The 18,153-nt window shown below is 44.5% G+C and overlaps 1 protein-coding gene across 3 annotated transcripts in view; it reads right to left on the reverse strand.

Annotated features, from left to right (window-relative positions):
* The window catches only part of SRGAP2 (SLIT-ROBO Rho GTPase activating protein 2), a 226,544-nt gene that overhangs the window by 135,850 nt on the left and 72,541 nt on the right, over positions 1-18,153 (reverse strand). For all 3 annotated transcript variants that reach the window (XM_028120152.2, XM_028120147.2, XM_028120146.2), the window contains exon 3: positions 4,752-4,944. In XM_028120152.2, the coding sequence (XP_027975953.1) occupies positions 4,752-4,944 (193 nt within the window). The remainder of the gene's footprint in view (positions 1-4,751; positions 4,945-18,153) is intronic.

An 18,153-nucleotide genomic window follows, 5' to 3' on the forward strand; every position in this document is an offset into this window, starting at 1 on the left:
TAAGAAAAAAAAAAAAAAACACAGCCAACGCATTATCAATTAGAGTCCTGCTGGGCAATATTAACACAGATTCCACTTAAAAGAGACAATCAAAAGCTCAGCAACAAATAGGAATACATTTATACTCTTCAAGGAGCCAAAGAAAATGCAAGAACACCTTCCCTAGGAAGACTTCCTACCCTCACATAGTATTTTATCTCTGCTCTTAATCAAACCAGGCGGATAGAATTTCAGACATGAGCAGGGTTCACCCACAATTCAAAGGGATGGCGGAAGCCATGTTCCCTACCTTAAACAAAGCGGTAGAATCAAATCAACGCTATGTAGTTCTACCTGCAGCATCTCTCGCTCTTTCTGTGGGGGAAGGGGAAGAGAAGGAGTGTGATGGGACCGCAGGGTCAGACTCTGCTAGGAGTCAGAGCTGTGAGGGCTTTAATGAGGGTGTTTGCACAGAGCACAGTGCGGGAGAGGACAAAAGGTGAGCAAGAGCAAAGCAGAAGAGGAAGCAAAGCCCAAGAGTGACAGGCTAATGGCTTCCAGGTAAGAAGTTGTCCAAAGGAAGAAGAAAAAAGCAGCTCAGCAATGTTTGTCCCTAAATGCAGGCACTTAAAACTGTAACCGAATACCCAACTGACCCGAGTGTGAGAGGCTGAAATCGAGCCAGGCTGAGAAACTGGCCTGGAAAAGGGCGGGGTGAGTCCATGTAGACAGACTTCGGCCCTGGCCACCCTACCCCAGCCCGACTTGAAGAGTTTCCACGGCCCTTGGCGCGTCTGTCCAGGGCTGCCTCGGCAGCTGCTCTCCTGGCAGTGCAGGGAGACAAACCCATGGCATTGCTGGGCCAACAGCTGCTACAGCTCTGGGGGAGGTGACGAGTGCCCGCTGAGACGCTCTGGGCAGAGAATGAACTATTCTAGGGATCAGCCCGAGAGTCAGCAAAATCGAGGCTACACTCCACCGGCGAAATGAAAATACAGTAGAACTGCCACTCCAGAGACCCAGGAAACCCACAGCCCTTCTTCTGTCCCAGCTTTCTCTCACTCGGAGTGCTTCTTGCCCTCACGTTTCTATTTCTGAGGGCACGACTTCGGGTCAGGCCCATGTTAACCTTAGGCTCACTGCCATACCTTCTTAACAGGCCTCTGGCTTCCCCGTCTCTCTCCTCCAATTGATCTTCTGCAGTGTTGCCATAGTTACCTTCCCAAAGCACGGCCATAATTAGGTTCCTTGCTCAAAAACTATCAATGGCTCCCCACACTTACAGAATAAACCCTGTCGCCTGGCACTCCCAGACCACTATGATCAGGCCCCTACCAACTTTTCCGGGCTTATTTCACGATTGCATTTATTATTCCTGTTCTGCAGCAAAACAGATGAGTTACCCACCAGCCTTGTTTTTTTCAACTGTTCCTTCTACCTAATATGCTTCCTTCCTCCATCTTTCTATCTTCCTTCTATAACTTCTGCGTTGTCTCAGTTGAATTCAGCTCATAGGACCAGTACCTAGCACTTGCACTTGTATTATCCCATTTCCCAACCACTGAACTTCACCTTTGTGAAGCCCCACCCAGTCTGCAACCTAAAGAGATGTCTATTCTCTATGCACTGTAGCACTTTGTGTGGATGGGTGGACATGGTCTTTCATAGACAATATGGCAAGGCTGCGAATAGCACCCCCCCCAATGTTTCCTCTTCTCCTATATGAACAGAAACTGTACCTTCTGGTCTCCCCACACAAGAACCCAGAGGGCTCACTACCATGCTATCACATCAAACCTGTACTCCTCTGCCTGACTGCCCAAGAGCCATTATTTGGGTCTACTCCCCTTATCTAACCTTATTTTCCACTGCTTTTGAAACGATCTGTATTCTCATGATATTTTGCTCAGACCTCCACTGAAGCCCGTTTCATGTTACATTGTTCCCACGTCTCTCTTCCCTGTTAGCCAGGATTCCGGAGTGTACCTTAGCCTCCAGAGGAATCAGCACAGAGCACAGCACCCACTAGGTACTTAAAAGGGGTTTGGTGGGTAAGCCGACTGTCACTCAGGATAAGATCAGACAGGAAGCTATTAAAGCAAACTAGCTATCAAGTGACAGCAAAAGGAGTGGAGAAGTCCCCCTCTTAGAAGCCCTTAGAGCTCCTTGTACTTCTGTTCCGCAACACTTAGCTCAACTCATCTAATTGTGTGATTTGTTTAACGTCCGTTTCCTCATCCTGTGTAAGTGCCCTGCGCTAAAGGCAGCGCTTGATCATGGCTATATCCCAAGGCACCATGTCTGGCCTGAAGGAGTTCAAGGAATGTGCACTGGACATTTGTTGAAGGAATGGAAAAGAAATGTCCTTTTAATGAAGCTGGATCCCTCCCTCGTCCCTGTACCCCCTCAGCAGCCAACACTCCTGCTTCCTCTTGCAGGCACACGCCATCCTCTGCTACACAAACCTACCTCTAAAGCCTCGCCTACCTTTAAAGTCCCACTTGCTTCATAAAAACTCTGACTGTTCCAGATCCTTTATCTATCTCTGATGATTTATCTCTGATCTCCCATCACATCTATATTCTACACAAAACCAATGATTTCTTAATGAGATTATTATTGCTTTGCTCTCTAGTTGCTTCTGGTATTAAAAATCTTTTCTCCCCAGCCAGATATGGCCCCCTGTAGAGACACACGATTAACTTCTCTTGTATCTTCCAGTGCCTGTACAATACAGAGTACACAGATGGCTCTTAATAAATACTCACTGGTTGTTTGGGAGATGAAGCCAGGTACCAGCTTTTTGAGAAGGGAAATCAATTCTTCCAAAACACCCTATTCCTTGTATGTGATCTTCATCAGAGCAATTCAGCTGACTTAGAGATGAGCACATCTGTACTTTAATTTATAGTAAATATGTCTTTAAGCTGAAAATATGATAGTACTAAAAATCAAATGCTATTTTAAACTTAGGAGCAGCTTACCAACAGAATAAATCCAACTTTGAGTCATTTTTCTAAAGCAAATGATTTCTCTCCCAAATCTTCATTTATCATACACTAAAATAACATTTTATTCTCTCAGGATTGCTTATTATAAAGAGAACAGGACTTGGGAAAGATGGAAAGATAAGGAGCTCTGAGGACAAAACATCTGGAGGAAATTCTCATTCTGGCTTATACTGAGAGTGTCATCTGTTCTCCTCAAACTTAGCCTCCATATTCACTGCTCAAAGCTGGTTTGTAAAGGATAATTTGTGTCCCAAATTATTAGAGTGATAAACAAAAATAGAAAATGGGGGAAAACAAGATATACTTGGCATTAGTTCCTAATTCATTCATTCATTTACTCATCCAATAATGTTTAGTGAGCATCTATTATATGCCACATATTATACTAGGCACTGTGGGAGGCTGAAAAATCAATCAGAAAAGCTTACACTGTCCACTAAGGGAAGAAAATGAAAGGCAGACAGTATTGAATGCCCTAATAAAAGAACAAATAAAATACTGTAAGAATTCAGAAAAGGGAGAACATTCTTTCCTCTGGGAGAATCAAGAAATTTTCCTGGAACATGATGCATCTGAGATGGGTCTCAAAACATAGGTATGTCTTTGACATGCAGAGACGTGAAGAACGGGAACCTAAGTTCAAATAACAGGATGGGCAAAGGCCCATTGGAGTTAATCTATTTGGCTAAGGTACAGTAGAGGGGGAAAAAAAAACACCAAAAAACAGGAAATAAGGTTAGAAAACTAGTCAGGGCCAGATGTACAGGGGCTTGAAGAACAAGCCAAGGCACGTATATCTTTGTGAATAGAGCAGAACTTCTCAAACTTTAAAGTGCATACCAATCACCTGAGTCTCTTGTCAGGGTGGATCTGGGGATGAGACCGGAGATTCTGCATTTTCAACATCCTAGGTGGTGCCAATATTGGGAGACCACACTTTGAGCATCAAGAACATAGACAGTGGGAAGCCACTGCACAGAGAACTCACCTGATCTCCAATGTGTTCCAGGAAGGCTAAACCTGGTAAGAGTGGACTGGGCAGACTGGAACGGGGAGAAGCCATTTCTGGACCCCAACACTGGTTGTTCGTTAGAATCATCTGGAAAGCTTTTACACGGTACTGTTACCCAGGCCCCACTCCCAGAGATTCTGACTTAATTGCTCTGGAATGGGGCCCAGATTTCAGCATTTTTAAAAAGTTCTCCAGAGAATTCTAATGTGAAGCCAGAGTTGAGAACCTCTGCTGTGGATGATACAGTGAGTAATGTGATCATTCAGACAAGGATGATGATCTAAACTAGGGCAATGGCAGTGAGGACAGAGTGAAAGGGCCACTTGCATAAAATGCTATACAAGGAACAGACCGTGTGAGCAGTGAGTCGGATGTACGGTGACAGCATCATTCATTTCTTCCAGTTAAAGACAGTTTGGTCAATTGGTTAAGAACACAGACTCTGGAGTTCTCATATATGTAAAACCCTTAGAACCATGTTCATTTAGCACACAGGAAGTGCTCTGAAAGTGTTTGTTGTTATTATTAGCACGGTCCACCATCCCTTCGGACCATTCCAGGATCCTGACCTGCATACAGGACCCATCTGGAAAAGGAGAAGTCCTTGAGGGCTCTCAACCCTCAGCCAATTTGAAGTCCCTGGGGCACTTTTCATGAATGCGCATGGATCTAGGTGGCACACCCCGCCTCACCCCCCTCCCCGGCCCCATTCCCAAGGTCCCTGCGAGAAACAGCCACAGGGTCCCTACTTGAACTGCTGGTCCTTGGTGCTGCGCGTCTTGGCCAGGAAGCGCTCGGCCAGCTTCTCCAGGTTGCGGGAGTAGTCCATCTCGATCTCCGCCTTCTTCCGGAAGAAGTCCTGCAGGTCCTGCAGCAGCTGCACCCGGAGCTCACACTGCTGGTCCAAGCATTTCATCTGCTCTGTGAGCTGGGCACGGATTTCTGCAAAAGAAACAAAGTCAGACCGTCAGATGGGGGGGGGGGTCCCTAAAAACAAAACAGAACAAAACAAAAACATACGTACCCACATTTACCCCTTCCACTTAGTCAGGAACTTAAAGCCTTTAATTAAAAAAAAAAAAAAAAAGGTTCAAGCTTAAAATGGCCATATGATATGAGGCATCTCCAAAAATTCCACCAACTCTTTTGGGCCTACTAAGAAACTGGAACCAAGAATCTGCTGAATCATTTCCAAACCTGGGGGAAAGAGCACCTATGTTATTATGCCTTTGCTTATGTGTGCTCCAAATTCATTCCCAAATCGTAGAGTCATAACGATGCTGCTCTCTGTCTATGCTACGTAATGCATGGGGGCAGGGGGTGGTAGGGAAATCTAGACTTTTCATCTGAGCTGTCGATAAGTCAGGGGCAAATCCAGGATCAGAGCTATGATGTTGAAAGTTTTGCCAACCACTCTTATGAAGCAATGACGATGGGCAAATGGTGCATTTAGCTTTGCCTTGAAGTAGCCAGGCATCCATAATCTACCCTTATCTTTATTTTTGCCTTTGTTTTCACCCATATCAGAATGTAGCACAAGTATCTGGTCCTTTATGGGTGATCTCGAGGGATCTGTAAGTACAGTTCTCACCCTCTTCGTCCCCATGCCTCCCCCTTGCCAACCATCAATGCCAGGCAGGCCTACAGTAACCTCACCTGAACTGAAACTGGGCCCCGGAGGATTGTTTCAAGCAGACAGAAGGCTGAGCAGAAAAGCCGCCTACTCATCACTCATCAAAGTTCCCTTGTTCTGTGTTTTTTGGGAGTCTGATTACAAGGGTGTTGGGGGAAGATGTGCTGAGGGCAATGCCAGGCATCTAGCTCTTGCCAGAGATTTCTGGGCCTCTTAAAGGCAACAGCCCTTGTCAAGACTGTTCCTAGAGGCATCTAACCCCCTTCCACCTATTGGTAGATAGAAGTAGAAGTGGGCAGTAGTAGCCACTGGGTGGGCGGACTGTGGGTGGTGAGCGCATTCACAATGCTCATTGATATTACTTACAACTTGCCCATTAAGGAAGAATCAGGGCATCTTAGGGCAAAAAGGCTCTCCAGTCAGTTCCAGATTTGCAAGAGGATGTGGGTGGGTAATGGGGCTGTCCGCCCACTCGGAATCACCTATAACTCACATAAGACTTTGCCTCAATAATCTCACTAACCAGGAGAGCAGAAGGGAACACGGTAGAATACATTATGCCCACCCTCCACCAAAAAAAGAGGGGTCTAGGCAAACTCCCGTGATCAGACGTAGGCCACTCCAGGGTTACCCTGGCCAAGGAATTAGCACTTCCTAGGTGGCCTCTGAAATATGTGAACTAATCTAAGAAGCCCCCAAGCATATATGTACCCACATTTACCCCCATTTACCCCTTCCACTTAGTCAGGAACTTAAAGCCAACACAGACCCGCACCCTGACTTTCCCAGGTGCCTCAAGTGGGTAATACAAAGTGCACCCCACTCTCAGGCAACCCCTGAGGAACCTGAGGGAAAGGGTTACTGAACACCCTTCATGGGGCTTTATATGCATCATCTCATCTCATCTCCACAATTAGCCCATCAGCTATCCCCAATTATCCTGATGGCACAGGTAAGAAAAATGAAATAAGACCTGTTAAGTCATTTACCAAAGGGTCATAGAACTAGGTGCAAGTGAGGCTGAAGCTAGATGAAGGTTTGTCTAACTTGCCAAAGAGGCTGACTGTCGGCCAGGGAAACAAGAGAAACAGAACACAAGTCTGGAGTCTCTGAAAGTATTTCTGGGTAAATTACAGTTTCTATGGCTCCCACCCATGGAACATCCCCTTCTCCACCTTCTAGCTGAGAAGTGATTCAGAATCAAGTTTGGACTAGCCTGCTGACTCGATAACTAGCCCATGTTTCAACTAGCTCACAACTGGGCTGGGTCCCCTCCCTGCTTCCTCAATCTACTCTACTCTACAGGGCAGCTTTGGAGGAAGTGTTTTTTCTTGTCCCAGGAGCACACCCTGAGGTCTGCCAGTATGCCCAGAGGGCAGAGAAAGTGAAAAAGCAATGATACCCCTACCTGATCTAGGAAAAGAAGAGTCTCTGCTAATAGATACCACCTGCTACTGTGGTTGATTTGTCATCCCCTCCAATGAGCATCTCTCCCCCCTGGCAACCTGCCTAGAAGGAGAAGCCTCCCTGGCTCCTATCCTCAGGGCATCCACGCAGACATGTAAGGGAGACTCCAACCGCCCCCATCTCTAGGCTTGCAGCTCCAAGACAGAATGGCTGTTCTGTCCAGCACAAAATGTGCTGCTTCAGACTTTTGCTGTTGCTGCTGCAAAGACAAACAATGGTCCCCAAGAAGGCAGCTGTGCCAGCCCCAGTCCTCTGTCCATGCACATAAGGGGCAGGAAACAATAGGCCACTGAACTCCAGCTCTCGTGGGCCATGTGCCCAGGCTGGAGGCCCTTCTGCACCCTGGCCTACCAATAAACCATAGGGGCAGAAAGAAGAAAGGGGCAATTTATAAAAACATGAAGGAATTCCTCACAATTCCATCGTGTGCTTAGGCGAGTATGCACATGCACACGGGTGTACACCCAAAGACACACACTCACCCCACCCACGCTGTGCTTCACCCTATCAACTTAAGAAGGCTTTAGAGATCCAGTTTGCAGCTGGATGAGCATCCCTGGGAACTGGAGATGATGGAGTCCTTATAGGTTCGGTCCCTAGAACTACACAGGAAGAAGTCAAGCTCTCATTTTCTAGAAGCGGCTGTACCTCAGGGGTGCAAATGAATGCCATGGCCATCCACAAAGCCAAAGTACAAAGGTCACCATGAGCTTTGAGTGATATATGCCAAAATGACCTCCCCTGGGCACCTACCACAGCCCATTAATTCACCAAATCTTTACTGAGCTCCTACTGTATGGCAGAGCCTGAGCTAGGTGATGGTGGGGATGAACAAAACAGGTCCAGGCCCTGCCCTAATAAGCCTGGCTTGACAAAAAAGAGACAGGAAAAGAAAGCAAAGGCAGTCTTATTGCTCTTGCTTTGAATACTCTTTATTATAACATAGCCACGGGAATAAGTCCCAACCCAAAGACCAATGACTAAAAAATCATCAGTGGCAGACAAAAGAAACCAAATAACAAGCCTAAGAAAAATTCAACATCCTCTGGCTCTTTTTTCTACTACTTTTTTTTTTTTAATGACATTTCTGTAGCTTCCTTTGCAAAAAGAACCAAAGTTTTAGAACTAGTTTTCTGAAAATCAGAATTGACCTTTGGTTGATACTTCATTCAAAGATTCAAGTCAAAATTTAATCCCACTGCTGTGGAATTAGATAGTGGTGATAGTTGCACAACCTTGTGCACATACTGAAAAACAACCCCACTGAATTTGTGTACTTTTAAAAGGGTGAATTTTGTGGTATGTGAATTACATCTCATTTAAAAAATTTACCACCACCAAAAATCATGTTCTTTTGAGCACCATCCAGCCAGCTAAGGGGAAAATGGCCCAACAAACTGGCACCCAAAAGAGGAAGGAATTCTTGGTTTCCATTTCTCCATTGGCATGGGCTGAATCTCAGTTCTGCATTCAACATTCTTAAAGCATGTACCAGAAGCTGCCCCTCTGGATGGCAAGCTTGGCCATGACATTGAACTCCACTGGCAGATCATCGTTCCATCATTTCCGAAGGGTGTCAGATCAAAACGAGCAAGGAACGCTTGTATGCATGAGTTCAAATATAGGATCGGCAGACATATCCATCAAAGCTTCCCTTGGGAAGTGCTGACGCCTTGTCCAGGCTTGGCCACAGCTGAGATCCTAACCACACCTGTCCTGGCAGTTAGAAGAAGGCTCATTTCCATTTTGGGAAGAGGGTGAAGGGTCACAAGAAGGATGAAATTAGAAGAAAAACTAGCCCTAATAGGATACTGATCATTTAACAAAAACGGGGCCCTGCCACACTTACAATCATGTAGACTCTAAATTATATAACATCTGCCGACACAGGCAACACAGTCTTCTGAAAACTGTCCTCACTTCAGAGAACACCCAGGGAATGCACAAGTCAGCAGAGTATAGGAGGATTTTGTTCAGTCTGTTGCTTTCAATCCAGAGATATTAGTCCCTTTTTTCCCTTCTTTCAAAATTCCTTCTTCAGGAATTTTCTCATTAAGGCCCCCACCTATGAGTCCCCCATTTCTGAGGAGAAAATGAGGGTGGGAGGGCAGGCCTCAGAAAAATGTAATCTTACAGGAGAGTAACACAGGCACACCCTTCCCTTCTCTTTGATGATCTGGCACCTAAGGGATAGGAGCTGCGACTCCCACAGGTTCTGTTCAGAACACAGGGCATGAGATCAGCCCATGTTCCCCATTGGAACTGGGACTGACTGCCAGTCTTTTTCCACAAAATTTGCTTCACCTGCTTTTAAGTCCTTTCACAAACACATGATGTCACCTCAGCCACCTCAGGAATATTAATTCCTAGTACCTTTCCAGCAAGTGTTATATAAGAAGACAATTGAAGCTTTCATCAGGCTTGGTACTCCGTATCTCTTACCAAGACCTCTTATCTCAAGGGTAATCAGCCCCTATCAAAACTGCTCCCCGGGAAACAGAATGCTGGGATGCCCTGCCAAGTCCTGCTCTTCACCCTACTGGTTTGCTTTTCTACAAATTCAGTAATGGGAGGGCCCTTAAAAATCCTTGTTGGACAGATGACAGAACCAAAGCCCAGAGAAGGGAAAGGAATTGCCAGAGATCACATAGCTATCTGGCTGCGGATGTAGGACTGAAACCCAGGTCACTGGGTTCCCAAGCCAATGTCCTTTCTTACTTACTCTTATCAGAAAAACTTATTTGTGCACCTGGCAGGTGCTCCGAGAATAGAAAGACAGCAGTCCTCCCTCAAAATTAGCTCAGCAGTAGGGAAGAAACCAGTGAAAAAAACCTATAGCAAACAAGGTGAAATAATAGTAGAAATAAACGAGGTATGCATATAGTGATACGAGAGGAGAGGAAAAGGAGACACATCAGCTTCAATCCATCTGCTATACCCCTTCTTTCAATGACTGATACTATCACTTACGTCTGAGAAGTCACTGTTCCAAGAAAAGGTCATCGTCAAGCTACTTTTGGTAAAGTAGAAAACAGCAAATATTCTTCCTTAAGACTGACCGATGGCCTTTTTCATCGTTACTTTACCCCATTAAATACAACATAGACCTAGACATGAGTCAATCCAAACAACAAACCAACAATAGCTACTAAGCTTCCAGAGTATGTAGATGTGATAGATACTTATCGTTTCTCCTTCTCTGCATCTATATCCTCCCTGACTCTTAGCCCATGTGCTTTTGGTAAAGCTGATTCCACCTCTGCCCTCTCCAAAGATGGTGGACATTACCTGCAGGCCAAGACCTGAAGACAATGAGAATCTGAGACTGCTGCCGCCATCTTGCCACCATGACTGGAAAGCCTGTTTGAGAATGGAGCTGACCCGGAGAAAACAGAGCTGAGAGATGGGAAAAGGAAACTCGAGCCCTTGAATCAAGGCATGGCCAGATGCCAGCCCTCTCCCTGGCCCTTTTGGTCTCATAAGCCAACTCATTCACTTTTTTGCTTAAAACAGTTTGCAATGGATTTTTGGTTCCTTAGAAACGAAGGAGTCCTCATGAATAAAGTGAAGGATTCTAAAGTGCTCAGAAGCATGAAGATCCCTACACTCAAGGAACTTACAATCTAACTGTGAATATAGGATCAAAATACACATTTCTCGAAAATTATGTATTAATATACTACATAAAATATGCTAGATATTATATTACATAAATTATGCTAGATATTTATTTAATAGATATTTGTGCTAGGTATCTGTATTACATAAATTTTTATGTTATTGCACATTACATGGTATGTATTGCATACTGTACACTTGAATTTAAGAATAAATACTACTAGCAAAAGTTCTGAGGACTCTGAAAGTGTAGTGAGGACTAACATGACTAAAGCAAGGCTTCTTAATGAAAACTAAACTCCTTGAGAGGAAGAATTTGTCTCTTCAGTTCACCAACACACTCCCGGGACCCAGAACAATATCTGGCAGGCCTTCAAATCTGTGGAGGGAAGAAAGGAGGGGAGAGAAAGAGGGAGAGAAGAAGGGAGGATATAGAAGACTGAACTAGTATTCCCAGGATGGGTAGGATTTCAGTAAATGGAAGGGTGAGGAGACCATACTCCAGAGGCAGATAAAATGTAAGCCAAGAAATGGGAATGTTCGAACATGGCCTCTCTGTGAGAGAGTGAGGAGGATGGATGAGCTAGAACAAAGGGCACCTTGAGGCCTGGTCAGAGATAAGGGTGCATAGGGAGGAGCAGCTCCAAAAGCTAACAGAGGAGTCTGGATTTCAGGCAGCCAGAAACGGAGCTGGTAAAAGTGTGTGTCATGATGAAAACAGAGCTGAAGGAAGATCAGAGGAGGTCTGCTGGATAGATTCCTAGGCCTTCTAAATTAAGAGATGGAGTGAGCATTAATGAGCAATCCAGGCCGAATGGTACAGAAGTCACCTTGAGCAGGAGAATTCCATGAGTGGAAAATCCCCGCCCATACCAATTCTAACCATTAGTAATAATACACACTTTAGAGCCAGTGGTCCTGAAGCTAGTGATTCTAAACTCTCCCTCCCTAGGCAGTGGTGAGCAAAGAGGACACGTCAGAGAGATCTTCGGGTTTAAAGACAAGACAGTGACCTTGGCAGGAGGAAGGCAGGAGTGAAGTTCTGGTCTCCCTGGCTTTCCTTTTGACTGTGGTTCTTTCTGTCGTACTTTTAAGTTTGGCCATCTTCGTAACTGTCTGCCCTGAGCAGTAGATTATCCCAAAGTTACGAAAGAAAGGACCGCTCCTCCCCGTGCATTAACTTCACACTACCTAAAAACAATGCATACAGTTCTGGAGACCAAGAGAAACCAGGGAAGGAAGAGGAGAAAAAAGGGTCCTAGGAGTTTCCAAAGGACACTCAGTCATCCATTAACTTTCAAGCCCCCAAGTGAACACAGAAAGCAACCTCGTAAAGCCTATGGGGAGGAGGGTGTAAAGGAGAATGTCTCAATGAACTTGAATCATCACGACTGCTCTGGCAAGCCGCCTGGGGTCTTTCAAGTGACTCAATAGAAAGTCAAAGACAAAAGGTTCCCAAATGAACAAGCTGCCACATCAAATGCCAAAGGAGTAATTTTAGCTCCTAGGCCTTGCCTGAGATGTTTAAGAAACAAAATTCCTCAAGTCCAAAGTCTAGAATTAACGTGTATTACAAACTAAAGATTTGCAATGAGATGACCAACAGCTCCTCTGGGAAATGTCACCTGATGGCCCTGATTCGTTGCTGGAGGCAAACTGGAAGTCGGTTCCCAAGGACCACAGTAATCAACCCACAAATCCAGCAAATATTTATCTTGCACTGTCTCTGTGCAAAAGTCTGAGTAATGAATCACTGGACCACACAAGAAAATATAACGTACTGTCTTACTCTCAAGGAGTTTACAATCCAATTGGGGAAAAAAGGGAGGGGACTAAATGCAAAAGTATCCAACAGTATAAGCTCGTGCGTGCTAAGCACCAAAATAATGTTTGAGATGCTCAGAGAGGAGGAGATCAGCATAAACCGGTGTGGACCTGGGTTAGTCTTGGGGCCTTGAGCTGGGGAGGATTTACAGAGATATAAAGGTACCAGAGGAAGGAGGGCTGTGGCTACTACAGCAAAGGTGAGGAGGCAGAATTGGGCAGATCCGGCTCAGGGGGCTTTGAGTAGCACGTCTTAGTCAGAAGTGTATCAGGTGCAGGGGGGGAGGGCAGGGAGGGGAGTAGAAAAGCAAGATGCATATCAGATACAAACACAGTTCAAAAAGGCTCCGTAAACTGTGAATAAAGCAAGGTAAGGGTCTTAAAAAGCAAAAGGACAGCACAGGCAGAGTCAAAACCCAAGCAATCTCCTACCAATCAACACCTCAAAAGAACAAATGTCAATTTAAACATGTCCACTATAGTAATGGACAACGGTCAACTGTATGCTGTTCAAGGCTCCAGCACAGTCGGTCGAACCGAAAACAAACCAGGTGAATATGAAAATCCAGATCCTAAATTCCTAGAGAGCTGGCTCTGGAAGGTTTATTTCATTCTGTGCAGGATCCAGCTTGGCATGCTGTATCGGCACGTTATTCCAGGTGTAGTTCAACAAGCATGGACCAAGTACCTATTTGTTGCTGGAAAGAAGAACAAAGATGATTACAAAGGACCCAGACATTCACTTGGCCTTTGAAGTACCTGTGGAACCTCCTGTTGGAAAAGGAAGTTTTATTTTTCAGTCTGGAGCTCCCAGGAGAGGTCAAGTCTGGAAACAGACATTTAGGAGCCATCAGCGGGTAGACAGAAGTATGAAGTTAACTAGAAAAGTGAACACAGTTGCCCATAGAAAGCATGCAGAATGAACGAGGAGTAAGCCTAGGCCTGGGGACCCCCATTTAGGTGGAAAGCAAAGGAAGAGGAGATGGGGAAAATAGACTGAGAGTGAAAGAGAGATCTACAAGAGTCAGTAACTGCAAAGCACTTAAATAAGAGAGCAGGGCAGAGTTTGTTCACTTTGGCAGTTAGGAGTCACTCGTTATCAAGGTCCCACTACGCCACACCCAGTTCATACATCACCCAAGATGAACACAACTGCTGGAACCACTCGTGCTGCTCCAGCTACCATGACTGTACCTTGGCCTTCAAGCCCGACAGCGTCTGGCCCCGCACCCGTGCAGCATGCCTCTCAAGTCCCACCCCAGGGTCTCCTTGTTGCCACTGAGGCCTGAGGTTTGGACGGACTTCCTCAGCCACCGGCCATGCGACCAAGAAGCATAGGAGAGGTGAAACTCCATGAAGTCAACCCTCAACCAATAGATGGGAGTGGGCAAATGGAATCTTCTCTCTCTCCTTTCCCCAGGGAACTGCTCAGAGATGCAGCAGCTTCACCTCGTTTCTCTGAAGGTGTCCCACGAGACATCAGCCTCTCATGAAGCTGTCGCCAGTTTACAAGCAGTCCCTTATATCTGCTCTCTTTCCCTGCCATTTCTCACTTCCCTTTTCTCCCCATTCCTGCTTCCCTGGGATGGCTCTCCCAAATAAAGTGGAAGCCTGTGCCTTTGGCTCTATTTTCTAAGAAACCCAGACTAAGACACTACCATGTACCAGGCACTGTTCTAGATGCTGCGTAGACAGTCTCTGCCTTGATGAAACTTATTCCAGTGGAAGTCTCTGCTTAGCAGATCCTTAAGAATAGCTAACCAGTTATTTTTCAAGAACTCAACATATACATGAAGTGATTGGTTGGTTATAAGAACTGATGTAGTTGACTACAGCTTATTTTCTCTTGAAAGGTAAACTGCCTCCACAAAAGTTACAGACAGGCACGTCCTATACATTCAATAGAGATCACAGAAACCATTTATCAAGTACTTACTATGAGCCAAACAAGCTCATAGAAAGTCAAGTCACCATTCAAGTGTAAAGGTACATGATCTCATTTCATCCTCAAAACATCCCAGTGGGGTAAGCTTGCAGGAAAGCAGAGTGGTTAACAGCGCACTGCCACGAGCTAGTGGTGTGTCCCTGGATAAGATGCTTTGTCTCTGTCACTCTGTTTCACTCTCTATAAAATGGAGCTTGTAAGGGCTTACTGTGCGCCTGGTGCCTGATGACTCTCCCATTAAAAGTCGACATTGACTCCTCCCACTTTACAGATGAAGGACCACTGAGGTTCAGAGATTAACTGATTGCCTGAGGTCACCCAGATAGTTACAGATCACGACAGGATTTGAACCAGACGTGTTTAATTATAAAATCAGTCCTCTTAACCACTCCCCTGCATCTCTGTATTAGGCTGAGCTAGGGACTCATCTGGTTGTCTCTCACCCCGGAATCCTACAGTTCTAGGTTGGCAATGTTGATTGGTTAATAAAAGGGATCCCTGAATTTCTTCAATTTAACAAATAAAAGTCCTCATTTGCGCTGTCTTAGCTCTGAGTGTTTAAGTATATGTGCAGAGGGCAGAGTAGGAAAACAACTTTTTTCATTTCTTCTTGAAGGCGATAGCAGGAAAAAGTCCATGCCCCCACCTAGAGACGCTTTCAACTGCAGAGGCAGCAGAGCAAAATCTGCTTGGAAACCAGTCTGGCTGGGCTCAAAACACCAGCTCCACCACTTACTAGCTGTGTGATCCTGGGCAAATTACTGAACTGCTCTGTGCCCAAAAGTCTCCATGTGTAAAGGTTTCACAATAATGATACCCTCTTAGAGATTTAATGAGTTAATATTCGTAAACTAATCAGAACAGTTCCAAGTACACTGTACTATATATATTTCCGTTAAACACATAAATCAAATCTGTCTCATGGGCTCTTCAATCCTATAACTTTCAGGACAAGAAAGTATAGAAAGTCATAGGAATCAAATAGAATAAACTAGTGGCTTCCAAACTTTTACAAGCCAACATACACATACATACACACCAGGAGTTTCATGAACTGCGTATCCTTAGTACATGCCATAAACTCATATTTTCCACGTCTTTTTATTTTTTTAAAGATTTTATTTATTTATTTGATGAGAGAGAGGGAACACAAGCAGGGAGAGTGGGAGAGGGAGAAGCAGGCTGAGCAGGGAGCCCGATGCAGGGCTCGATCCCAGGACCCCAGGACCATGACCTGGCCGAAGGTAGATGCTTAACCAATTGAGCCACCCAGGTGCCCCTTCCATGTCTTTTTAAATGCTAGTTAGGGCCCACTAATTTCATTTTATGACCTACTGATTTCTCGACCTGCAGATTAAAAAGCTCTAGAATAAACCACATGACCACCAAAAACAGAACTAGAACAGCCTTCACACCACTCAGCTCCTTCTTCACGGTTATAATTAAGTCAGAAAAGGCCTAAGTTTCACTTCCTGCTGGAAAAGAAACTGTACATTCTGGGTCCTCCTCCCATTCCCTCCACAGTTCACGTGAACACTAGAAATTCAGAGAACACCAAGGAACCAGTGGGCACTTCCCGTCTATGCAACTTCTTTGACTGCCCAATCCAATGTGCCACCATCTGCACCAGAGAGTTCCCTGGCTTGTCCCCTTGGTTTCGCCTTCCTAATTTTGAGGCCCAGCAACTACAGTCACCCATCATATGTCTTTGGAGCAAAAACAAAACAAAACAAAACAACTGCTGATCTAATACAACAAAGCGATGTCATTATATATATAATAAATGGGTTATAAACAGAATAGATGAACTTTATTATTAGTGGTTAAGTTAAAAAAAAGTTCTTATCTCTTAGAGGTAAGTACTGAAATATTCAAGGATGAATAATGTCTGGTATTTGTCAAAGTGATGGAGGGGAGTGGGAGGGGTGGGGGGATATAGACAAAACAAGCCTGGCTGTGAGCTGAGTAGGGTGATGGGTACATGGGAGTCAATAACACTGTTCTACCTACTTTTCTGTATGTTTGAAATTTTTCATAATTAAAGGCTTTTTTAAATCTAATTAATGGCATATTAAAAAAAAAAGGCTTAAGATACTCACAATAAACACAAAAGAAGATAAATAGGACAGAGAAAATAACTAGATATAGAACACAGATCTCTTTCCTTAAAATGAAAGAACTAAATCTGCAGGTAGAAGAAGTATACTGTATACCAGGAAATGTACACAGTCAATATCAACACATATGATGTTTAGATTTTTGAACTTCAAGGATAAAGAAAGAATCATTTAAGAATCAATGGAGGAAAAGCAGCACTTCTAACAAAATAGGGGTCAGATTTCTCCATAGCAACGATTGAGGCCTGAAGATGATGGAGCCATGTTCTAAAAAAAATTCTCAGGAAGAATAACTGTGATTCAAGAATAGTACAGCAAGCTGAGTCACTGTTCAAGCGTAAAAAAGACTCCAACATTTGCAGATTTGAAAGATCTCAGCCTATAAAGACCCATGAACCCCTCCTGAGAAACAGAAATCCTGCACCCAGTAGATAAATCAAAACAAAACCACAGGAACAGAGACGCCGTGGTAAAAGAACAGGCGATAGACAACAGTGCCAAGAACAAACACAGGAGAGTGTGCAGGTCAGAATGTAAGTGTTAGTAATGCTGCCAAGCAAAAAAAAAAAAAAAAAAAATCCAGATAAACTACAAAAATTAGGAGATGGGGAAGAGAGGTACAAGAAAGTATAAGAATATGAATCACCTAATCCTGCCAGGCAAGGAATCAGCCAATCTGTCTCAAAGTGAAGACTGAGCTAAAAATATAGTTTAAAATATTAATAATGACTTCAGCCTCCTCAAGATCTTCCTAATCGTTTTCTTAGCCTTTGGGAGAGCTTATAAGAGCTATGATCTTTCGTGGCAAAGAAACATTTATGAGGCATTCAGCAATTCCTTCACCTTCACTTCAATTTCTTTTTCTTCTGCTAAATTCAAGCAAAATTAAATTCAATTGTTTTTATTTTTAAAGCACATATGGCCTAATGCCATTCTTATAAAATTAGTTCTTGCTCACTAAAATTGTATGCTTATGTTTTGTATTATCATTTTCCCCTCTACTGGATCATTCCCATAAGCAAACAACCAGGCTATATTTCCCCCATCTTACTAAACACACACACACACACACACACACACACACACACACACACACACACACAGGCTATATTTCCCCCATCTTACTAAACACACACACACACACACACAGGCTATATTTCCCCCATCTTACTAAACACACACACACACACACACACACACACACACACAGGCTATATTTCCCCCATCTTACTAAACACACACACACACACACACACACACACACACACACACACACACACACACACACTCTTCCCTTGATCTCCCCCCTCCTTCCGGGCTCTTTCCATCTTGCTTTCTCCTTACAAGAAAACTCAAAATGGTTGTCCATACTCCCTGCTTCCACTTTCTCTCTTCCCTTTTTTCGCTTTAGCCCACTGTACCCAGTGTTTGTCCACTCTCATGGTGGCAGGAATGACTGCCACAATGCCAAACACGACCAATTCTCAGGACGTGGCTCACTCACTCCCTGCCACCAAGCCGGGCAGAGGGGCTCACTCCCTGGCCCT

This window comes from Eumetopias jubatus, unplaced genomic scaffold (assembly GCF_037043125.1).
Source record: "Eumetopias jubatus isolate StellerSeaLion01/CBP00866 unplaced genomic scaffold, mEumJub1_p1.0 scaffold_12, whole genome shotgun sequence".
Classification (NCBI taxonomy): Eukaryota; Metazoa; Chordata; class Mammalia; order Carnivora; family Otariidae; genus Eumetopias; species Eumetopias jubatus.